The sequence below is a fragment of the Phacochoerus africanus genome, chromosome 4 (assembly GCF_016906955.1).
Source record: "Phacochoerus africanus isolate WHEZ1 chromosome 4, ROS_Pafr_v1, whole genome shotgun sequence".
Lineage (NCBI taxonomy): Eukaryota > Metazoa > Chordata > Mammalia > Artiodactyla > Suidae > Phacochoerus > Phacochoerus africanus.
The window spans coordinates 60317435-60341738 of record NC_062547.1 but is presented as its reverse complement, the minus strand read 5'-3'; the positions used below and the strand labels follow the sequence as shown (position 1 = coordinate 60341738).

The following is a 24304-nucleotide window of genomic DNA, read 5'->3' as shown; positions in this document are numbered from 1 at the left end:
CCAGATACAGGCCAGAGATAGGTGCGCAGCCAGGACTGGTCCTGGGAAGACCCCACATCCCTGTTCCATCCCTAGTTTAGCCCCTAGGATCCTGGGGTAGGCTTGGCATAGGCTCTGGGAGGGGTGCTTTGAGGACCTTCAGAGGGGGGAGCATGTCTTAGGGACGGGCCCCTCTGTGGCTCCCAGTGCACCAGGACTCTCCACCTGGTGGGCCCACTATGATGTCACCAGCCCCTGGGTCTCTAGCCAGGTGACTGCCTCCCTGTGCTGTCCTGGTGTGGATATCTGTGTTGCCTTCCCTGCTGCTCTGCAGTGACTGGCCATGTGAGCCAGCCTAGCCCTGTCCTTCCTCCCTCTCTTCCTGGGCTTCCACTTCTCCCCTGCTGTTGCTTCTGCTTGAACCCTTACTAGCTCATTCTCACCCTAGAACATTGATTTGAGGGTTCCCATTGTTGGCCTTCCCCGACCATCCAATCTCAAGGTCTCTGCCTCCCCCAAGCTTGGCTCTGAGTAGCTTTGCCTTCTCTCTGGACCCCTGTGGACTCTGCTCTATGGCAGTTAGTTTCCTGGGGCTGTTGTAGCAAAATACCTTAAACCGGGAGGCTTAAACGTAAGCCTCATACTGCCTCCAACCCCCTCTCCCATATATCCCCTCTCCTGGGCATATATTTGGAAAAGATGAAAACTCTTATTTGAAAAGATACATGCACTCTGGTGTTCATAGCAGCACTGTTTACTATAGCCAAGACATGGATGCGTCCCAAGTGCCCACTGACAGATGGTTAGGTAAGAGACATCTAGAAGTTCCCTGGTGGCTCAGTGGGTTAAGGATCTGCCATCATCACTGCTGTGAATTGGGTTCGATCCCTGGCCCAGGAACTTCTGCATGCTGTGGATGCAGCCTAAAAGAAAGAAAAAGATATCATCTATATATACAATTGAATATTACTCAGCCATAGAAAAGAATAAAATAATGCCGTCTGCAGCAACACGGATGAACCTAGAGATAGCAAACTAAGTCAGAGGAAGACAACTAACATATGATATCATTTATATGTAGAATCTAAAAAAATGATGCAAGTGAACTTACAAAACAGAAATAGATTCACAGACATAGAAAACAAATTTATAGAGTTGCCGTCGTGGCTCAGTGGTTAACAAATCCAGCTAGGAACCATGAGGTTGCGAGTTCCATCCCTGCCCTTGCTCAGTAGGTTAAGGATCTGGCGTTGCCGTGAGCTGTGGTATAGGCCGCAGATGCGGCTCGGATCCTGCGTTGCTGTGGCTGTGGCATAGGCTGGCTGCTACAGCTCCGTTTCCACCCCTAGCCTGGGAACCTCCATATGCTGTGGATGTGGCCCTAAAAAGATAAATAAATAAAGTAAAGTAAAATAAAAATAAAAACCTAAAATGTATTCCCTCATAGTTCTGGAGATGAGAAGCCCAAGATCAAAGTATGGGCAGAGTTGGATCTTCTGGGGCTTCTGAGGGGGCGTCTGTCCCAGGCCTCTCTCCCGGCTCTGGTGGCTGCTCATAACCTTTGAGATTCTTTGGTTGTAGCTGAATTGCCTGATCTCTGTCTCCACCTTCACATGGCCTTCTCCCTGTCTGCCTGTTCTCAGAAGGACCCCAGTCATTGGATTAAGGGTCTCCCGAAATCCAGGATGACCTCACCTAAGAGCCTGAGCTCATCACAGCTGCACAAGCTACTTTCCTTTTTTTTTTTTTGTCTTTTGTCTTCTTTTGTTGTTGTTGTTGTTGTTGCTATTTCTTGGGCCGCTCCCGTGGCATATGGAGGTTCCCAGGCTAGGGGTTGAATCGGAGCTGTAGCCACAGCAACGCGGGATCCGAGCCGCGTCTGCAACCTACGCCACAGCTCACAGCAACGCCAGATCGTTAACCCACTGAGCAAGGGCAGGGACCGAACCCGCAACCTCATGGTTCCTAGTCGGATTCGTTAACCACTGCGCCACGACGGGAACTCCTCCTTTTTTTTTTTTTTTTTTTTTTTTTTGGTCTTTTTCCAGAGCCGCTTCTGCAGCATATGGAGGTTCCCAGGCTAGGGGTCCAATCAGAGGTATAGCCACCGGCCTATGCCAGAGCCACAGCAACACGGGGATCTGAGCTGCATCTGTGACATACACCACAGCTCACAGCAACGCCGGATCTTTAACCCACTGAGCGAGGTCAGGAATCAAACCTGCAACCTCATGGTTCCTAGTCGAATTCGTTAACCACTGAGCCATGGTGGGAACTCTGTGCACAAACTACTTTCAGACAGAGTTACTCCCTGAGTTCCCGTGTGGGCACGCACATGAGGAACACTCGTCAGTCCAGGACAAGGCTTGAGCGGGTCACCCTGGGCTGTACCTGCTCTGTCGTGCTGCCTTGCACTTGCTCCCACCCAGCCCCCAGTCTCTGACCCTGGTGAGCAGGCTCATGACTTTATATTTGGGCAACTGATTCTAAAAACGCCAGCCATAATTTTCCACCATCATGTCTCTGTCACCAGCAGCCCTGGGACAGCACACACGCCTGTCACCCCCGCTTCACTGCCTCTCATGCTCTCCAGGGCCAGACCCATAGAAGGCCCCTCCTCCCAGGCCAGGGGGCTCCTGCCGGGAGAGTCCTGGGGTCCCTCTCTGGGCTTTGCCTGGGCCTGGCTACTTGTAGGTGTTCCCAGAGGACTCAGGGTATGGGGCAGTTCTTGGCATCCCAGTTCCAGATACAGCTGTCAGTGGTTGCTTCCTTGGGACGGAAGCTGGTCCATGAGGCGCCCATGGAGGCCAGGCAAGCAGGGCCCCAGCTGTCAGGGCCTGCTGGCCCATCAGACAGACACAAGCCGGCTGCTTTCCCATGAGAGGCTGCTGTGGACCCAGTTGCACCCCCCCAGGTTCCTCTGTGGACGCCCTAACCTCCAATGTGACCATGTGTGGAGATGGGGCCCAGAGAGGTGATGAAGGTAGAATGAGGTCATAAGGGTGGGTTCCTGATCCAATAGGCCGGGTGTCCTTCTAAGAGCAAGAGAGAGAGACTTTTCGCTGAGCACACCCTGAGGAAAGGCCGTGTGAGGACACTGGGAAAAGGCAGCCTTCTGCAGGCCAGCAAGAGGGCTCTCACCAGAGGCTGGGCCGGCACCCTGACCCCGGACTTCCAGCCTCCAGAACTGTGAGAGATACTTGTCTGTTGTTTAAGCTGCCCGGTCTGTGGCCCAGGCTAACAAAGAGGGTTATTTTGCAAGTTAGGGGTCAGGGAAGGCTTCTTGAGGATGTGATGTTTGAGCTGAAAGCCAGAGGATGACAAGGAGGTCCACGGAAGGTTCCAGAAAAGGGTGAGGTGGAGGCAAGGGCCTAGAGGCAGGAGGCTGGGGAGGGCTTTGCGGGCCACCGGTAAGTTGGGGTTTGCTGGGCATAGAGCCTGGATTGTAACCGAGGCCCCCTCCCATTTCCAGGTGACCTCAGGGCAAGCCTGTCATCCCCCAAGGCCTCAGTTTCCCCACTTGTGAAACAGAGGGGAAACCATGTCTCCCCCTCTCCAGGCTGCTTCAAGGCCCCACCCAGAGTGGGCGCCTGGCTGCTGGGCAGGGGAGAGCGGCCCCCATGAGCCAGCTGTGCTGCACTCAGACCCCCAGGACCCTTCCCACATCCCAGCCGGAATGTCTGCTCAACAACCACCACCAACGAGGGAAACAAAACGTGCTCACAGTGGACCCTCTGATTCAGCTGGGGTTGGGGATTTTGGCAGCAGCAGCAGCGCCTGATTAAAGGCATTCCGAGGCACACTTGGTGTTTGTGTATCTGGTTCTGTATTTACACTTTGGGAACGAGCGAGGAGGCAGCTGGGGAGTGTCTCAGTCGGCTGGGGGCCGGGGGCCGGGGTGACTCAGCCTGGAATCTGCACTCGGCCACATGTCTGTGACGCTTTCATTCATTCCCTGATTCATTCATTATTCCTTCCTGTGCTTGGCAGATGTGTAATGAGAAACTCCAGTGTACCAGGCACACTTCAGTGGGGTCAGCCTCGTTCTCCTCGTTGTGGAGCCCTCAGTCGGCGTGGGCCGGTGATGAGGTGGGGCTGGGCCAGCAACAAGGTTTACAACAGGGAGTTACAAATGTAGCAGAAACCTAAAATGTAAGAGTGCAATCTATAAAATTCCTAGAAGGAAGCATAGGTGTAAATCTTTCTGGCCTTGGGTTAGGTGATGGAGGTTTAGATATAACACTAAAAGCACGAGCAAAGAAAAATAGATTAATTGGACCCTATTGACATTTAAAACATCTGTGCATCGTGAAAGACTGTTAAGAAAATGAAAGGAAAAGACAAAGAAAGGAAAGAAAATGTTTGCAAACCAAATAGCTGATAAGGGATTAAGAGCCATAATATACAAAGAACTTTTAGAGCTCAGCAAGGCAAAGCCATACAGTACAATCTAATCTTGAAAAAGGCAAAGGAGGAGTTCCCGTCGTGGTGCAGTGGTTAACAAATCCGACTAGGAACCGTAAGGTTGCGGGTTCGGTCCCTGCCCTTGCTCAGTTGCTGTGAGCTGTGGTGTAGGTCGCAGACGCGGCTCGGATCTCGCGTTGCTGTGGCTCTGGTGTAGGCTGGTGGCTACATCTCCGACTGGACCCCTAGCCTGGGAATCTCCATATGCCGCGGGAGCGGCCCAAAGAAATAGCAAAAAGACAAAAAAAAAAAAAAAAGGCAAAGGAGGAGAGTTCTCTGGTGGTGTAGCAGGTTAAGGATCTGGTTTGTCACTGCAGTGGCTTGGGTTGCTGCTATGACTCAGGTTTGATCCCTGGCCCAGAAACTTCCACATGCTCCAGGCGTGCCGCCACCCTCCCCAAAAAAGGCAAAGGACTTGAATAGACATTTCTCCACAGAAGATATACAATGGCCAATAAGCACATAAAAAGATGTTCAGCCTCACTAGCCATGAGGGAAATGAAAATTAGAACCTCAATAAGATACCACCCCCCCATCAGGATGGCTGCTATCGAAACAACAGAAACTAAAACTTTTTTGTTTGGTGTTTGTTTGTTTTGCTCTTTAGGGCCTTACCTGTGGCATATGGAGGTTCTCAGTCTAGGGGTCCAATTGGAACTGTGGCTATCGGCCTACACCACAGTCACAGCAACTCGGGATCCAAGCCATATCTGTGACCTACACCACAGCTCACGGCAACGCCAGATCCTTAACCCACTGAGCCAGGCCAGGGATTGAATCCGCAAACTCATGGTTCCTACTCGGATTTGTTTCCGCTGCACCACAGTGGGAACTCGGAAACCTAACAAGTGTTGCTGAGGATGTGGGGAAATTGGAACCCTTGTGCACTGCTGATGGGAATGTGAAAACAAAACAGGGGTGTTGAATGGAGCTGTGGAAAACAGTCTGGCAGTTCCTCAATAGATAGTATAGAATTACTATATGATCCAACAATTCTACTCATAGAGATACACCTCAGGGATTTGAAAACAGGGACTCAAACAGACACTCGTCATACATGTACATCCCCAGCACTGTTCATAGTTGCCAAAGGTAGGACAGACACGTCCATCAGTAGATGAATGGATCAGCAAAATGTGGTTCATCCACACAATGGGTACTATTCAGATGGTAAAAGGAGGAGTTTCCTTGTGGCTCAGCAGAGTAAGGATCTGGTATTATCACTGCTGCATCTTGGGTTGCTCCTGTGGTGTAGGTTTGATCCCTGGCCCCCCAAAGGTGGCCCATTCAAGGCCCCCTCTGCCATTGACAGCCTCCTGAGACTCCACCTGGGGGAGCCCTGTGAGGGGCAGGGCTTCAGGCCAAAATGAGCAGATCCCCTGGGGTCCCCGTCAGCACTCAGGTCCCAAAAGGATCATGCTTGCGAAATGGGTTTTTTGCTCTCTACCTCCCTCTCATGGTGGTTCTTTGCCTGTGTACTTGAGAAGCCATCTGTTCTTTTTTGGGCCTCAGTTTCCCCTAAGATGGGGGTTGGGCAATGCCATGTGGGCACAGGCAAAACGTGGTCCCTGCCTGGCATCCTGAGCATATACACGGTTGTTTCTGCACTCATGTGTTCACTTGTTGTCTGGCCCCTCAGTCCCCACTGGGTGCCAGGCTACTCCATGGTGCCAGGGTCCTCGTGGGGCTCACAGTCTTGATGATAGGAGATAGACCTTGGTCAGGTGGTTTTGGATAGTATGCTGTGGAGGAGGTGACCCCGTGGGTGTGAGCTGCACGGCATTGGGCTGGCCGAGTTGGGAGAGCAGAGGGCCAGACAGTGCAGGCCTTTGTGGTGAGAGGGGGAAACAGGTCTCCTCAGAGCTCACAGCTCCTCCCTGGCCCTCCACAGCTTGGCCCCCAGGTCTGCCTTGGCTTTGCAGGACAGAGCTCAGCCTTTAGCACGGCTGCTCCCCTTCATCTCATTACAAGACTGGCCAGTTGCCATGGTGGTTGCTGATGGGCCTGACTAAGGCCGGCTCCTTCTAGAGAGTGAGGCCTGAGAAGAGGTTGGCAGGTGGGGGTGTTGCTGCAACCTCTGGGGGTCCCAGAGGATTTGGGGCTGCCTCAGAAAAGTGACTGTGTCTGCCATGTTTTGTCTTTCCAGGGCCACTGGCCCCTGTTTGTCCCCTGGCCTCATGGTTCCCACTCCTCCTAGCCCCTTGGATGCTGCCGAGATGAGGGGGGCGTGCCCAGCAGGGAGGCAGACACAGAGGCTGGGGACGCATGCTGCACTGGGCAGCACTCTCCCTCTGTGGGGAGGGGGGGGGACTGGGTGATGTCCCACAAGCAGAGTGGTTAGGGGAGGCCAGAGAAGCTACCCATTTACACAGCGTTCTGCAGGGGAGTGGGCATAGGGTGGGGATAGGGGAGAAGAACTTTGCAAAGGTGGGGGACCCTGCTTGGAAATGAGGGGCCCAGGGCTAAGGCCTGAGGTGGCTTTTCACAATGAGAGTTGTGCTGGGCTCCCCCTTGACAGAGCCAGTGTGGTTGGGTTGATGCTCTGACTGCTCCCAGAGGGGCTGGTGTGCTCTGATCTGCAATGTGGTGGAGCCTCTGTGACACTCTGTGGTTCCAGCCATGTGCTGGTCCACAGGTTTATGCAGGAGTCAAGTTCCAGTTTGATGCTTAAATGAACTGAGACCTGAGAAGGGCTCTGTGCCCCATGGCAGGGTGTTGGGGTGCCGTCTGCAACATGGGGTGGGGAGATGCTGAGCAGAGGGTGGCTCAGGGCTCTGTTGTGCTCCTGGTCATCCATCGGCCTCAACCCTGAGACACCTCTGAACCCTAGGGTGTGGTGTCACTTGGTTGGTTGGTTGGTTCATCCCTGAGAGCAAGAGGGTTTGAGAGGCACAAACTGCACTGTTTTGGAACGATTTGGGGCTTTGGGATGCTGGTGAGAAGTGAGGCCCGACATACAACAGGACTTTCCAGGGGTGTAGTGTGGCCACATGCAGTGCTGGCACCAGACATGTTGTGTGACCAGCAGACTGAATCTCGGGTACTCACCACCTGGTGGGGACAGGATGGGGACCGTGGAGAGGGTCATGAGTCAGGCATTTTGGCAAATGTGATTAGGCAAACCAAGACGCATATGAAAAGGATCTGCGTCAGTCAGTAGTACTCTTACTGCTGTCATTTTCTTACTTTTTTTTTTTCCTTTTTAGTCACCCTTCGGCATATGGAGTTCTGAGCCACTGTTGTGACCTATGCTGCAGCTGCAGCAATGCTGGCCCAATGTGCCAGGCGGGAATCTAACCTGCATCCTGGCTCTGCAGAGATGCTGTTGATCCGTTGTGCCACAATAAGAACTTCATGTCATTTTTTTTTTTTTTCTTTTTAGGGCCGCACCTGCAGCACATGGAAGTTCCCAGGCTAGGGGTCGAATTGGAGGTATAGCCGCTGGTCTATGCCACAGTCATAACACCACCAGATCCAAGCCGCATCCATGACCTCCACCACAGCTTGCAGCAACCCTGGATCCTTAAACCACTGAGCAAGTCCAGGGATGGAACCCGCATCCTCATGGATACCAGTTGGGTTCTTAACCTGCTGAACCACAGTGGGAAGTCCAAACTCAGGATACTTTGAGGTCAGGTGGCCGGAGAGAATAAGGAATAGGGGGAGCAGAGAGCAGGGAGACCACAGTAAAAACATGGGTGACTCAGGCACCTGCCCACCCTCAGCCCAGGCCCTCAGAATCTGAAGTGGGGTTCACTGTCACTGTCAGGGAGCCTAGACTTGGACCCCAGGCTATCTACACACAGGCCATAAGCAAGAGGGAACTTGCTTATGGCCTATGGGTAGATAGCCTGCAGCTCCCCTATGCCAGTGGGTAACTTCTAGCATCTAGCACATTATGGCCTTGTCTAGGCTACACTGTCCTGTCTGCTCCCTCCTCTGCCAAAACCCATGAGGACGGAGCAAGGTGAAGGGGAGGCCCAAGCCTCTTTAGGGCGTTGGGAGTTGTGTCAGTGTCCTCAGAGTTTCTGAATGGCCTCAAGTGGGACTCTCACCTGGCTTGTGAAAGTCAACTTCTGAGGGTGGGAACAGTGGTGTTCATTGATTCATTGATTCATTCATTCATTCATTCACTCACTGGTGTCCATACCCTCCTTGGTTCTACCAGCAGATGCTGCTGAGTATTAGGCCCTAGCTCAGATGCCATGCTTATTATGGTGAGAGGTTGGGGACAGGGCAGGATGGGAAGTGCCATCAAGGGGGCACAGAGTGAGGACTGGTGGGTGGACAGATGTGTGGGGGACTATGGCTTGACAGCAGAAGGAGGCATGAGCTTCCGTATCCAGCAGCTTGTAAGACCCTGCCCAGTATTGTCACTCTGTTGCCCTCCTTGTGGTCCCTCTGAGGCAGCATGTCTGTGAGTGGAGTCCAGGCTGGCACTTCGTGGCCCTAGGACCCTACTGCTGGGGTTTTGTGGCCAGGCCTGGGGTGGCAGTGAGCACCTGCAAAGTTAGCGGGTACCCTAAGACTTACTACCTCCACATTTGACACTCCTTGCAGAATTTGAGGGTTCCCAAGACCACATTCAGCTCGACAGTTCACTAGAAGGACTTAGAAGTCACTGAAAACTCTTGACACAGAGTCGCTGGTTATCCTTTCTCCGTGGAGTCACATGGGCAGTACTTGCTTCTCCCAGGACCAGCACCTAGGGATGCTCTCCTAGCCTTGGTGTCCGGGGTTTTTGCTGGGGTTCACCATGCAGATTCGGCTGACTGCCAGCTCCAGCCTCCGCAGAGGGCGAGCTGGTAACACACTGGCCTGAGACCCCACTCTCAATCACACTGTTGGCATAGATACCCCGTTTGAGCCAAGGCCCCAGGCAAACAAAGACTAGGCAAGACTCTCCTAGAGCTTTCCAGGAGCTGGGGGCAAAGGTCAAACTGCCTTGGGCCAGGTTAACTCTTTCCTCCACAGCCCCGCATGCAACCAAGGATGAGCCTGGGGTCCACCTAAGGAAGATTGGGGCCCCATGCTGGTCCCCTCCAGAGGCTGTGCCACAAAGCCTGGCATTCCTGTAGCAAAGTGGGTGGTGGTGGGGGAATCACAGGAAAGAAAGGCTCTGACAGAGATGGAGCCTGGGAGGGCCAGGGTTGCAGTAGCACACAAGCTGTGATCATGCTGTCAGTCCCCAGTCCAGGCTCCCTCTGGCCTGGAACATGGCAACCGTACAGAGAGATGGATGCCAGGGTTTCCAGAGCTGACAGTTTAGCCTGTGACAGAAATGTGTGTGGGAGTTCTCTGGTGGCTCAGTGGGTTAAGGATCTGATGTTGTTATTGCTGTGGCTCGGGTCACTGCTGTGGCACAGGTCTGATCCCTAGCCTGGGAACGTCCCGTGTGCCGCCAGCGTGACAAAACAACAACAACAACAAACAAACACATGTGGTGCGATCACTTCCTGTATCATATGCCTGGTGTTTGCACAAATACTTTCCTGGATAAGCTATTCTAGGGAGGGGAAAACCGAGTCCCAGAGAGGGCTCTAGCCCTCCAGGGCCACATGGTACTTGAGAGGCAGACACAGTGCAGGTTCCTGCCACATGGCTCAGGCACCAGAAGGGCATAGGGGTGGGTCTCAAGTCCAAGGCATCCTGTGCCCAGGCTGTCCCCTCCCTCCTCCCCCGCCCTCCTGGCTGGGAACCGGCCTATTTCATCTCATGTGACTGGAGAGAGAGACATGGCGGGGTGTTCACGGTGAGCCTCTCCAGTCATTGGAGACAGACCCTGGGCCAGGCCCCGCAGACGCCTGAGAACTGCCCGTGCAGGAACGGAGCAAGGTCAATTTCCCTCCCAGCTCCACTGCAGTTCTCAGGAAACAGCTGTTTACCTGGGTGAGGTACTCGGCCGGGCAAGCAGCCAGTTCCTGAGCTTCACTTCCCCCTCCGGTGTCCGAGGCCCCCCAGGAAGCCAGGGCTGGCGTGGGAGAGTGGGGCGGCGTGGGCGGCCAGCGAACGGAGTGCTGCCAGGAGCTGTTTGTGAGGGAACGTGAGCCGGTCTTGTTGTGTATACAGTGTCGACCCTAGCAACCGCCCCAGCCGGCCTGAGTGGACACCCACCCCTCCCTGAGTGCCCGGCTACTGCCCCTCCAGCACAGCGCCCACGTCCCAGGGCAGCTTGACAGGCCTTGTGGGCCTGTGGCCCCGAGGACCAAGGGTGGTGTCAGGTCGGTCAGGAGCATCTGCCATTTTTGACAAAGAGGAATCACTACTCTGGTGAGAAGAGGCTCTGAGACAGCCGTGGCCGGTCAGGGAGCCCCAGGCTCCTGGTTCTGAGGCCTGGCACAGAGGGACATATCCCCTGGCAAGTGAAGGGCGAGGATTGTGCAGGGATGTGGCCCGCCCAGATGAAGGCTCTCCCATGGGTGAAGTTAGCGGGACGGGCAGGGGAGCCTGAGGGCTTGGGCAAGACCCCTTAGAGCCAAGGTGGGGTCTGGCAGAATCGGTCAGTCGGTGTGCACTGCCTGAGGAATGGTACATGCTGCACTTTGAAAGCCAGCGCTGCACTTCTGAGCTGGCCCCTCCGATTCAGGCCATTGGAAAGACAATTTCTCCCACGTCCAGGCGTAAATTCGCAGCCTCTGGCCCGAGCCCCAGGAACGCAGCCTTTGGCGTGATAAGAAATGGCTCCCTCGGGTGGGTGAGGGGCCTCCTGCATAGGTTCCAGGTCTGCTTGATACTCTTGCTTATTCACAAACTGTCCGAGTCAGCCAGCAAAGCTCCCTCAAGTTCCTGGAGACAGCACCCCCAGGGCAAGTTTCCCAGCCCAGGGAGGGCCACCTGGGGCATCTTGGGTTTCTCATTGTGCTGCCTTTGGTGGAAAGACTTGTGGCTCCTTCAAGAATCTGAATCATGAGGGGGACCCACGTCCTCTGTGACTGGTGCCACTGACCCCACAGCTTGGGGCCCTCTGCCCCCGCCATAGCTGCTGGCTTCTCTCTTGCAGCTCCAGCTCCAAAAGTCCCAGTACCTACAGCTGGGCCCAAGCCGTGGCCAGTACTACGGCGGGTCCCTGCCCAACGTGAACCAGATTGGGAGCGGCACTGTGGATCTGCCCTTCCAGGTGAGCCCCCATTTCTCCCCCATCCCACCTCCCACCTGGGGCGTGTTGCAGTCTGGGTCCCATCCTGGCCACAGAGCAAGTGAGCGAGCATGACAGCCTGTGAACAGCTGGGGTCACCAGACGATTGCCGCCACCGCCTACTTCTTTGCTTCCCCTGGGATGGCCTGGCCAGGCCCCACCCGGATCCGCACTCCCCCCCCCCCGCCCCCATCCCATCCCCTGTCAGCAGACCCCGCAGCAAGGCTGAGGTCTGGCTGTGAGTGTTTCGGCAGCCGCTACACCTGTTGGCCGGCTGTGCGGCAGCGGGAACCGCTCAGGGCCTCTGGGGCTTGGCTCCGTCCTGCTTCACTAATCCGCAAGCCCAGCAATTCTCAGAAGGAGGCCCCGCGGCCTGACCCCACTTGTCTGCAAACGTTTCTTGGCAGAGACCCACACAGCGCAGCTCCCGCAGGCCGCATAGCTGCCGAGGACGTCCTTATCATAAATAAGAAGAGATAAGGCCCACTGCCCCGGCCAATGCAGGGCCAGCCTTTTCCTCCAGGCCATGTTCTCCGAGCCTGGTCTGCAGGTAGAAATGGGGGCCAGCTGAGTCCAGGAGCTGGGCCACCCCCAGTACGATGTCTGTGCTCTGCAGGAACAGGTCCATTGGACAGCCACACACCTGTCCTGTTGCTGGGACAGAGCCCCAGAAATAGCAACATCCGTTACCGTGTTGACAGGCCAGGTGGAGCTGGGTCAGTCCCACAGGGAGCTCAGTCCCCCACCCACCCACCCCAATCACTTCCCAGCTCGTACTCCTCCTGCACTGCTACTAGGATGTGGCAGGGCACCAGCCCAGGTCCTCCAGGCTGGCTCAGGGTCCTGCCTGCTCAGCTCTGAATCCCCTGGGTCCCTTGGCGCACAGCCCTCCCCAGGTGGCCTCCTCCTCAGAGCAGAGGCCTGAGGCTGTCATGCCGATCCTGGTCTGCTCCCGAGGCCTGACCTCTTTGTCAGGACCCTTCCTGGTGGGGCCTTTCTCCTCTCCTCCCTGGCTCTCCCCTTCCTCTGCTTCCCCATTCCCTCCCTGCTCAAGGAAGCTGGGCTCTGCCTTGGGCCCCTGTCCGAGGGTGCACGGGGTCCTATTGGGCTTCCCACTGGGGGGCCGGGTGAGGCAGGAGTGTCTCAAAGTCTCGGTTCTTTGCATTTTTCAGCCCAGCGGATTTCTGGGGGAGGCTCTGGCAGCGGCTCCTGTCTCTCTGGTAAATGAGCCCCTGGGCTGAGGCCACGGCATTCCCGGCACGTGCACGGGCGCTGGGCATCCCTGTGGCCCAGCAGGAGAGTTGACCCGTCTGCCAAATGGAAACATATCTACTCTGCACCCCCTCTTTCTGGGGAAGTGCACGTGGTTGTGTCAAGAGACCCCTGCCCTGGAGATCCGAGCATGCACACCAGCGCTGCATGGTTCGTTCCTGTGACACACGCACACATGCGTGTGCGAGGATCCCAGACTTGGCCTGGCGAGCAGGGCTGTGGCTGGGCCTGAGCTTCTCTCTGCCTCTGGCTCTGCTTCCGCCACCTCAGTTTCTCCTCCGGGCTTCCAGGCATCTCTGGGAGGTGATGAATGACCCCTGTCCTCTTGGTGTCTGTGCCTGGACGGCGAGGTTCCTACCCTCCCTCAGTCTCCACTGTCTCCCAGACCCACAGCTTTTGGAGGCAAAATCGTGGAAAGACCCAAGCTGGCAGGGTCTTTGCTGGGTCAGAGAGAGACAGGGGTCCCCAGATGCCAAGGAGAGCAGCCAGCCCTGAATGCTAGCTGAATTGTTCGGATGGGTGGAGGAGAACAGTGAGCCAGCCAGTGGCGGTCTTCCGGAGGAAATTGCCTTTTGCCTGGCCGCCCAGAGAAGACAGGAGGGCGTAAGGGCCAGATGGCCGGGTATGGGGACCAGCTGCACCCAGAGCTAGCTAAAGCTGTCAGTCTTGCCCCATTCAGATGGTGAGGGACCCCATGGCGCCAGGGCAGGCGGAGAGCAGGCTCCCAGGGGCCCCAGGAACATGGAGCCAGGAGTGGGAGCAGAGTCTGGTCAGGGGCTTCATGCCATTCCCAGGTGCTGGAAGGGAGCCTGTCCAGCCAAGCCCTGGGCTAGGGCTCCAGAAAGCGCCTGCACCTGGCTCTCGGTGGTGCTGGGACAAGGCCATGGGGGAGGGCAAGAGGGGCTGAGTCTCAATCAAGACCAGCCCCAGGCTCAACAGGGAGCCTCCAGGGAGCCAGCACTTGGCCAGGTGGGCCCCTTGACGTCCTGGGCTGGAAGCCCCGGGGCTGTCTCTTGGCAGGCCCCTCCAGGGATGACGTAGGTGGGGAGAGAGGAGGCCGGCCAGGCCCAGAGAGAGAGGGCGGAGGTCTGACTGCACCTGGCAAGCCTTGCGGGGGTGCTCCGGCCGTTTGCATCCCTGGCACCTCAGCCGGCACCGGGCCCCGAGCTTGCGCCGCTCTGCCTGGCCCGTGCATGCCGGCTGCACTGCACTCCTGCTGCCCTGGTGCCTGGGACCCCTGGCTCGCTGCCACCCCCACAGCGTTCTGAGGGCAGGGGCTGCAGGAGGGAAAGAAGCTCGTCTGGAGTAGCCGAGGGTATCTCAGGGACTGGGTGGGGAGGGGATGGTGGGGGGGCCCTGAGGTCAGATCCTGGCCACAGCTGATAACCGTGGTTTGGATTCCTTTCTTTTTTCTATCTTTTCCTCTCCTCCCTCTCCACATTGGTCTCCTCCCTGCTCCCAGACACCCTTCCAGTCCTCGGGCCTGGACACCAGCCGAACTACCCGGCATCATGGGCTAGTGGACAGAGTGTACCGGGAGCGTGGCCGGCTCGGCTCCCCACATCGCCGGCCCCTGTCAGTGGATAAACATGGAAGGCAGATATCCTTTTCCCAGGGGATGTGGGCTGGGGTGGGGGTGGGTAGGGACTGCTTCATCCAGCTGATAGAGTTGCTTGCTGCCAGCCAGCTCTGGAATGGAATCAGGGCCACTTTAATTCTCCAGGGCTGTCGGGCAGCACTAAGAGGGAGTGTAGTTACATGGCAACCCCTGAGGGCTTCCTGGAGGAGGCAGCTGAGGAACCTCAGCCAGGTGAGGGCTAAGGAAGCACAGGGAACAATGGCACAGTAGTGGCCACTGAACCACATTGTGCTCAGATGCCTGGCTGGGACCCTGGAAGGCTGTGAGCAGGGCACCCCCTCATGAGGGCCATGGTGGTGGACCCCTCTAGGGACTGTATGGAGGGCAGCTGAGCCCAGGCAGCAGGACTGAGGGGAATCTGAGCCAAACCCAGACTGAGGGGAATCTGAGCCAAACCCAGACAGATCAGAGGGAGGCTTGATCTGAGGACACAAAATTTGCCTTTGCACCTCAGCCAAGCAGAGACATTGTCAGAAATCCCGCCCCCCTCCCCCGACTTGGCTGCCCTTGGCCAGCCAAGTTCCCCCACCACTAGAATCTGAGTGGCTGCTTCTGGGGTCCCTGGCTCCCTAGAACAGATAAGCTTATTTTCTCCTGGTTTGCATTTCCAAGGGCTGGGGAAGCCTGACCGGCTGGGCCCCAGACCAAGCCCTCAGGCCCTGAGAGCTGACCCGTCGGCCCAGAATTAAGAGTCAAGACCGGGGTCAGTTGAACTAGACTCTCCACAGCCCCTCCCCCACCACGGACCCCCGTTTCATGGCTGAGGCCCTTCTTGGAAGGGGTGCAGCCCGCACGTGCACTTGCGGGGGGTGAGTGCTGAGTGCTAGGTGGAAGGGCTGTACCCTGGAGGCTGCTTGCAGCCAGGCAGGAAAGGCCTCCGCCCCGAGGCCCCAGCTGTTTGCAGGCTCCCAGCAGCCTGGCTACTCCGGCTGGCCAGTGCAGGGTTCCTCGTGCTCAGGGCAGGGCCTGAACTGACAGCACTGACCCCTTAATGCATGCTCACTCAGACAGCTGCCCATACGGGACCGTGTACCTCTCACCACCTGCGGACACCAGCTGGAGAAGGTCAGTGACCCAGAGCTAACCCCTAGCCCTCTCATTGGAAACAAAATTGTGCTTTCATCCTGGTCGTGCTTGGGAAACTGATAACGCAGTCACTGAAAAATGACAAAACTAAGAAGCATCCAGAAGTTTCTAGAAATCAGTTCTATCCCTGTAACAATGAAGTCACAGTTTAGGGGTCTTCCAGGAATTTTTTTCTCCTCTATTTATGATCTTTTTTTCTTTTTTAAACAAAATTGGGATTGTATGGAATATTCAGTGTTGTGGCTTACCTTTTTTCATTTTGTGCTCTATTATGATTGGTTTCCCACAGTCTTAACAGCCATAGACAATACGATTGGAAAAGTATTATATATTTATTACTAGAAGATTAGGAAAATACATAAAAAGATAAAAACCCATAGTGCCATCATCTAAAAAGATCTAAAATAATGACAATAGTGTAGTTAATATAAATACCTATAATGACGCAGGTGACAGTTGCACACCAGTGTGAATGTACTTAGTGACATGGAATTGTACACTTAAAAATGATTATAAAGGCAAATTTTATGTTCCATTTATTTTACCACACATATGCAAAAGAGTATACATGGGTGATTTCAGTTAACAAAGGCTAAAATAAGCAGGCTGTTAAAAAATACGTGTGTGTGTATTAAACTACATAAAATATATAATTCAATAACATATATAAATACCCTTGAAGCCCATATTCATATATCAGGTCCCATTTCAACTGGCATGACGTATCTTAACTGATGTAAGACACACAGAGCTTTGTGGATTGTGTGCTGTTGTCCTCATCTCATAAGAAAGAGCACAGAGAGCTTAGAACACTTGCTCACGGACACACAGCTAGTGGGGTACCAGGCTCCTCCTGGCTTCTTGCTGCTTAGCTGGCCCCAGGGTCAGAGGCGGCCTGGTACTTTATAACCTGTTCCTGTCCTTGAGCCAAATTTGCTCCTCATCACTCTCTGGGACGTCCCTGTTGAGTGCATATGGCTTTTACTCTCATTCTCAAATTGGCTGTGCAGCTGGACCTGCCCTTTGCATGTCTGCCCAGCTCCCTGTGGCTGCCCCTGGTTTCCTAGGCAACTGAGGGGTTTTTCCGGGAACCTTCAGCCCGGGGGGTGGGGGAGGAGATTGTGTTACTGGTGCAGAGAGTGGAACCTCTTCCAGGCTCCTGGCCTGGGCTGGATGGAGCAAGAACCCCCCGCTGGCCATTTGTTACCAGTAGGGGACTCCATGATGGGCTCGTACCCTCAAGGCTGGGCCACTGTGGGGCTGTCAGGCCCTCTCTCTGGAGAGTTTCAGTGGGGAAGCACCACCCTTTCCCTAAAGCTGAGAAGCCCATCAAAGAGGCAGGGATGGGCAGGGGCTGGTTAGGAACAGAGGGACGTTTCTGCTGCAGCCTTTGAAGACAAAAACCAGTCCCCTTACGGTTCTTTAGAGTTCTGCTGAGGTACAGCCGCTCACAAAAACGACCCGTGACTGCCATCCTGTCCCATTGGGCATGTCCCAGAGAGAGCGGGGCCAGGACTATTCCTTCACCCTCTTTGGGGTCGAAGCTCACTGTCTCTCTTCTCTCCCCAGGACCAATTCTGACTCTGCCCTGCACCAGAGCACAATGACGCCCACCCAGCCAGAGCCCTTTACGGGTGGGTCCCAGGACACGCACCAGAAAAGAGGTATTAGCAGGGCGCACGGGCGTCTTTCCTAGGATCAAGCAAGTCTCCAGTGGGTGGCTGCTGTATTCCCAGAGGCCACAAACTCATGGGTGGACAGGCCTGAGAAGAAAAACTCAGCAGATGATGTCTTCCAAAGGGAAGGGTTTAGGGAAACGTTCAGAGATGACACTACTTGAGTTGGATTTTGAGAAGTGTGTAGGAGTTTTCTAGGCAGAGAGAGAGAGAGTCCCTGCAAACTCACATTTGGCCTCTGTTCATGGATTGAAAGTATGGTCATGTAGTCTGGAGGGCCTTACAGATTCCTTCAGATGTTGGGAGCAGCAGGCCCATGCAAAAGGTGTGTTTATCAGCTCATGACCAACAGTTAGGGCTAGATGTTTGGCTTCAGGTACGGTTTGATCCAGGCCTTGACACTGGATTGTTTCTCAGTTCTGATATGCCGAACCCTCTTGGGGTCTACAGCCCCTGAGCCCATTCTGGCTATGGTGGTGGAAAAGAAACTGTTTCCTAACTCTTTCCCAGAGCCTCCTTTCCAACTAGGTCATGCACACACCCCTACAGCTGGGGCAGATCTGTGCCCAGTCCCCCAGTCCTTCTTTGGATCCAGGTGTGGAGGCAGCATCCCCGGGACCTTCCAGGAAGGTACATGGCATCTTAAAAAATGGGGCATTGTCAGAGTTCCTGTCGTGGTGCAGCAGAAACGAATCTGACTAGGAACAATAGGTTGTGGGTTTGATCCCTGGCCTCACTCAGTGGGTTAAGGATCCGGCGCTGCTGTGAGCTGTGATGTGGGTCGCAGACGCAGCTCGGATCTGGCACTGCTGTGGCTGTGGCATAGGCTGGCAGCTACAGCTCTGATTGGACCCCTAGCCTGGGAACCTCCATGTGCCACGGGTGCGGCTCTAAAAAGACAAAAGACAAAACAAAACAAAACACTGGGGCATGTCATCCAGAGAGGGGAGTGTGGTGCTGTGAGGCCAGCTCAAGGAAATCCCACACGGGCCTGATCTTCTCCAAGACACTGAAACCAGAGAATTAATCATGTACACGAGAGGCCCAGAGGTTCTGCTGATAGAAGAAGGATGATCAATCAAAACTTCACCCCTTGGTGGGCAGGGGCTCTCCTCATGTGTTCTTCCTGAGATCCCAGCTCATGAGGCAGCAAAAGCAAGATGGCAGAAGGAGCTGTCTCTGTAATAAAAGCAGAGATTCCAGATGCCTAGGGGCGATGAGGGTGGACCTGGCACTTCTCTCCTGTTCCTGATGCTGGGGGCAGTTCAGAGGGTGCTGGGGGACATGGGGCTTTTAGGGTGAGCCAGTGGGCATTGCCATCCCCAGGGACTCTCTGTGACCATGGAAGGACCCCTGGCAACCCAGAGTCCAGTTGGCCTTGGGGTGGGGGAGGGAAATACATCACCTCTCCCTCTTCCTCTAGGAGGGGCCCAGGCAGTAACAAATCAGGGTTAGCCTGGCTGCCCTCCCATCTCCCAGTCTGAGTGGCAAGAAGAAGAAATGAACCCATCTGGCTATGTTCATAATGGCGCTATTGCAGGTGAAAAACTGAACTTTCAACAAGCGTAAAGAAATAGGGTCTCCTGCGGAAAATGTTTAATCTCACTCGAACTAAAAGGTTTAAGGAAAGAGGTCTTAAGGCATAGCTCTTTCCAGGGCCTTGAATAATGCCCCTCCAGTGCCCGAGACCTTCTCTCCCATCCTTTCATCCTCTGGGGCTGGTTCGAGTTGCCGCCAACTCATGGGGCCATAGCTACCATGGGTGGGTCAATGTCAGCCCATGTTGAGCTACCCAGACGGGCCCAGCCTCTGAGTGTTGACCCAAGGGGTGGCCAGGTATCCACAGGCCCACAAGTGGGGCACTCGGGGCAAAGCAGCCACTCAGAGAGGCAGGAGAAATTCTTGGCTCTTTGCAGACTGAGGCCTCCAAGGCCAGAGTAGGGTATGTGAGAGGCAGAGTCGACACACAGTCCTTAGCTCCAGAACTTTCGCTTTTGCTCCTTTTTAAATCACAGATTCTCTGACCTTCTTTTTTACTTTTCTTTCTTTCTTCTTCTTTTTTTTTTATTATTTTATAATGATTTTTACTTTTTCCATTATAGCTTGCCTACAGTGTTCTGTCGATTTTCTGCTGTACATCAGGGTGACCTAGTCGCAGTTACATGTATACATTCTTTTTTCTCCCATTATCATGCTCTGTCGTGAGTGACTAGACATAGTTCCCAGTGCTCCATAGCAGGGTCTCATTGCTTATCCATTTCAAAGGCAATAGTTTGCATCCTTTTTTTTCTTTTTAATGAAACTTTTGTACTTTAGTGCAGTCCCCAGAAGTTACTGTTGGGTGGTTACATTCATATCAGTCATGACTCTGTATGTCAGGGAAGTGCCCTCCTGGTGCCGCCACACAGCTGCAAAGATTCCTTTTCTGCTTCTCCTTCTCCTCCAAACCCACCCCACCCCAGTCTTACTATTAACAGTCCCGGGAATGGAGGAGACCACATCGGAGACGGACAAGAACCTTTCTAAGCAAGCTTGGGACACCAAGAAGGTAAGAGCCTAGGGGATTGTTCAAAAGCTGTTTTCTTTTGTGATCTTTTTTTTTCTTTTCTTTTCTTTTTTTTTTTAGCACAACTCAGATAAAAATGGCAAAATAGCACATTGGGGGAGTATCACTGTCCCTGAAGCCTGAACCTCATTCTCTTTTGACCAGTCACATAAGCTTATTGAACACTAATGGCAGGTCTGTTACACTGGTGAAAACCATGTGAAGAATTAAAACCTGGGAGTTCCCTTCCTGGCTCAGCAGTTAACAGACCCAACTAGGATCCATGAGGATGCGGGTTCGATCCCTGGCCTCACTCAGTGGGTTAAGGATCTGGTGCTGCCATGAGCTGTGGTGTAGGTTGAAGATGCGGCTCGGATCCCGCATTGCTGTGGCTGTGGCGTAGGCCGGTAGCTTTATCTCTATTAGACCCTTAGCCTGGGAACTTCCATGTGCCGTGGATACAGCCCTAAAAAGCAAAAAAAAAAAAAAAAAAGAATTAAAACCCATATTCACTTTGGCAGCATACATACTAAGATTGGAATGATGTAGGGAAAAGTAGTATGGCCCCGGTGCATATTCACAAAGCACGCCATTTTCTTTTTTTCTGTTTTGGCTTCCCTGTGGCACGTGGAGCTCCCAGGCCAGGGATCAGATCCGAGCTGCAGTCTCGTCCTAAGCTGCAGCTGCAGCAATGCTGATCCTTAACCCACTGTGCTGGACCGGGGATCAAACCCTCATTCCAGAGCTCCCAGGATGCTGCTGATCCCGTTGCGCCACAGTGGGAACTCTCTGTTCCATTTTTTTATGTGTAGGGATGGACGGTATCTATTAACTAGACATATTATGGTGATCACTGTGATATATACAAATATCAGATCATTATGTTGCATACATGAAACTAATATTATATGCCAGTTATATCCAATTAAAAAGAGAGAAATGGAATCCAGGCATATTGAGTGATTTGCCCAAGGTTGTAAGGATTCTTAGGGTTTAGAACCATTATACCTCCTAATTCTTAGCCTGTGATCATTCTACTAGACCCACGGTATTGGGTAATTATCATTGTTTATCATCACCCTTAAACATAATTTCCATTCATTTGCACAAAAATTGCAGCTTTTATTAGAGTACAGAGTCTGCTTGGAACTCCCAGTTGGATTGGTGATTTCTCTATTGTTTTCAGGTCCAGAAACAAGTTTCTCAAGTTCAACCTACAAAAACGTCTAGGGATAAGATGGAATTTGTGCCATGAGTACAAATTTCAAAGAATTTGAATATAACCAAAAGTGCATTTAACACTGAAGTGGTTTTGAAAGTTAAAAAAAGAAAAGAAAAGAAACCCTCTGGTGGTCAGGTTGCTGTGAAAGGGGCAGCAACACTAGTTGCCCATCCCCGGGGAATTCAGAGGAAGATGATGAATTAGCAAACAGAGCTATGTTCCCCAAAGGCGTGTGTTCAGAGCTTTTAAAATCAATTGGAAACAACTTGAATGTTGGACAGTAGGAGATTTATAAGGAAATTGTCCTCAGTCCCTTGTGTGGAAAGCTCTGTGTTTATTGAGTTAGGATCTTTGAAGGAATTTCAAAGGCATGAAAGATACTTGTGATAAAACTGTTATATGGAAAGAGGATAAAGATGTTTAGAAATGCACAAACCACAGATGCCCACAGATCCCTGGGTGTGCAGGACCAGGTCCCGGGAGAAGGAGACATGAGTGGGTGTGTCACCTTGCGTGACTGGTGTGGCCAGCACTGTTGGCCTTTTAATCCCTTTCTGTATATTCCAGTTTTGCACAAGGAACACATATACTTTTCAGAGTTGGGGAAAAACTTAAAAATTCTAACACCCCCAAGTCAAAAAGCAGCTGAAACATCTAGTTGCAGAGAGGTGTGTCAGTAAGGACAGCAGGGTCCCTGTGCGTGCCACATGTGGTGCTGCCCTAAAGAAAGCTCAGATGGCAAGCATCCTAACTCTGGGGAGGGAAACACTCCTGGGAGTGAGAAGAAGACGGCAGAGCCCAGCATCTTGGTGAGACTCCTTTTAAACTGCAGGGCCAAACAATGCATCCGTGAGGATGTCAATAAAGGAATTCCTGTGGACTTCTTGCGGGTAGGGTGGGAGGGGTGAATTTTAATACTGTTTAGAAATCCGTTAAGATCCCATAATGTTCGTGGAATGCTTTTGAAAAGACTCTTTAGAAAAAGTCATCATCAAAGTGCTTTGCAAAAAATCTGGTAATGAACCAGGTGTTTACTCACGGAATTAAGGAGCCCATGGCCAAGTAGGAACCCATTCCTCTGGCATTCCCTGCAGGGCTTAACGCCTGCTGGTCACCTGCCTGCCCCTCCCCCACTTTGGGCTCCACAAGCCCTGCCAGTTGGGCCTCCCCCCACCACCTGGTATGTGCACAGGAAGTGGGCCTAGCCTTGCACCGGTGTGTCCACGTTCCTGTGTGATAATCCCTAAAGAACACATCAGCCAGGAGTGTCTGCCTGAGGGCCTAAGAGGCAGAGAGGAAGAAGGGAGCATGTACACAGCCGAGCCCTGCGTTGGCATGCCAGGTTCTGTCCGGTCCTGTCTGCTGCCAGCGGAAGAGAATTCCCTCCTTTGTCCTTGAACAAGAGTGTGGGGACCCTGCCTGGGGCTTGCAGTTCTTGGATGGTGATGGTGTCCCAGGTTCACAAAAGAGGAAACAAGAGTTGCTCTGGAACCTTCTCCCCAGGGCTGGCCCCCAGGGCAGCCAGTCTTCATCCCCAGGCACCGTGGGCCAGGCCAGGGTCCCCATGGGAGTCACAGCTTGGGGGCACCCCTGGAAAGTGGGGGATGGGGGCGGGGGTGCTGGGCAGCACTCTGTATTATTTAGGGCATCCAGCTTGAACCTCCTCAAGCTTCTGCACATGACAGAGGCTTCCTTGCCATGGACAGAGGGCCACTGAGCAGAAGCAGTGCCTGGGCGCTGGAGCCCTGAACACCTTGATTCAGGAACAGCAGAGGGCATTAGCCTGGAGGCACCTGGGTTTTCGGTGGCCCTGACACACCCCCTACCCACTGCGCCACCGCTGCCGCCCTTCCGGGCTGGCTGCTGACGGCTGTGGCCCAGCCCTGGAAGGTTCAGATGTGAAGAGTGGGCAAGCCTTCTCTGTTCCCCCAGTGCCTGCCCTGACAAGGGACCACGCCACCCCTGGGCTGTGCCCACCTTGCCAGGCAGATAGGAGTGAAGCTGGGAGGGGCTGTGGGACAGCATTTTCCATAGAGCTCTTGGTTTTGCCCCTAGGTGTGTCTGGGGCAGGCTCCGCCATCCCACGGGGCCACCCTTCTTCACCTGCCAGTAAGCTCTCTTGTTGCAAGTTCTTGGCCCCATGGGGAGATGGGCCGTGTTGAGGACATGTGGTGCACAAGGAGGCCGCTCAGCCTCTGCTGTCTTTTCTTTCAGACAGGGTCCAGGCCCAAGTCCTGCGAGGTCCCCGGAATCAAGTAAGTCTCAGCAGGGCCCACCCCACGTGCCCAAGGCCACCAAGGGCTGCTTGGACAACCCCAGGGCTTCCCATCTGCTCACAAGGCTGCCTGTCATGACAAGAGAGCCACTGTGCCACTGGGGGCCACCCAGCAAGCCCCATTGGGGGCCACTCCTACCCCTCCCTGCCTGGGATGATGTAGCCCTTGCCCAGCCCCAGTACACTCACCCCTCAGACACACCACGTGTCCTTGGTCAGAGGGAAGACTCTCACCCCAGCCTCCTTCCTACAGGGATAGGCTGTTTCCTGAGCTTCCATTGGAGGTGCGAGCAGACAGGTGTTTCTTCGTCAGGGCAGCACCTGATTGTAGGGGATAATTTAGCACCTGCTAAGGCTTTTGCACCAGCCTTCTCCTGTCCCTGCCACAGCTTTTGGGGGAGAACGGGCCAGCCGCAGTCCTGAGAGCTCACTTCCGTCTCTGTCTGGCCTTTCCCACCCCCCCCTCCCCAGCATCTTTCCATCTGCCGACCAGGAAAACACTACAGCCCTGATCCCCGCCACCCACAACACGGGGGGCTCCCTGCCTGACCTGACCAACATCCACTTCCCCTCCCCCCTCCCGACCCCGCTGGACCCTGAAGAGCCCACCTTCCCTGCGCTGAGCAGTTCCAGCAGCACCGGCAACCTCGCAGCCAACCTGACACACCTGGGCATCGGCGGTGCTGGCCAGGGTAAGGCTGGGCCGGGCAACGGGGGCACTCCCTTCCCTGGCACAGCTCACTGTCTAGTGAGGATGACACACGTGTTTGATGACTTAGCAGCAGGGTCACATCCAAAATGCTGGGCCTGGGAGTGGAGGGCAGAGTCCGCCACAGGGGTTTGGAGTTGCCAAGCTGACCCAAGGGTAAAGGCATCTGGGTGGAGGGCACAGCCTGGGCAGGATCCTGGGGCTGGGAAGGCTCATGCCCTCCAGGGGTTCTGGGGGCTTCAGGGAGTCGGGGTGGGCCAGGCTTTCCCTGTGCCTCTTATCAAGGGACAGGCCTGATCTGT

At 54.2% G+C, this 24304-nt stretch overlaps 1 protein-coding gene across 8 annotated transcripts in view; it reads left to right on the top strand.

Moving 5' to 3' along the window:
- Positions 1–24304, top strand: part of CRTC1 (CREB regulated transcription coactivator 1) — an 83739-nt gene that overhangs the window by 42620 nt on the left and 16815 nt on the right. For 5 of the 8 annotated variants that reach the window (XM_047776518.1, XM_047776521.1, XM_047776517.1 and 2 more), the window contains exons 2-9: positions 11444–11560; positions 12751–12798; positions 14313–14450; positions 15493–15554; positions 17145–17239; positions 19714–19799; positions 23233–23273; positions 23765–23985. In XM_047776518.1, the coding sequence (XP_047632474.1) occupies positions 11444–11560; positions 12751–12798; positions 14313–14450; positions 15493–15554; positions 17145–17239; positions 19714–19799; positions 23233–23273; positions 23765–23985 (808 nt within the window). The remainder of the gene's footprint in view (positions 1–11443; positions 11561–12750; positions 12799–14312; positions 14451–15492; positions 15555–17144; positions 17240–19713; positions 19800–23232; positions 23274–23764; positions 23986–24304) is intronic. The other 3 variants (XM_047776520.1, XM_047776519.1, XM_047776515.1) reach the window with 1 other exon arrangement.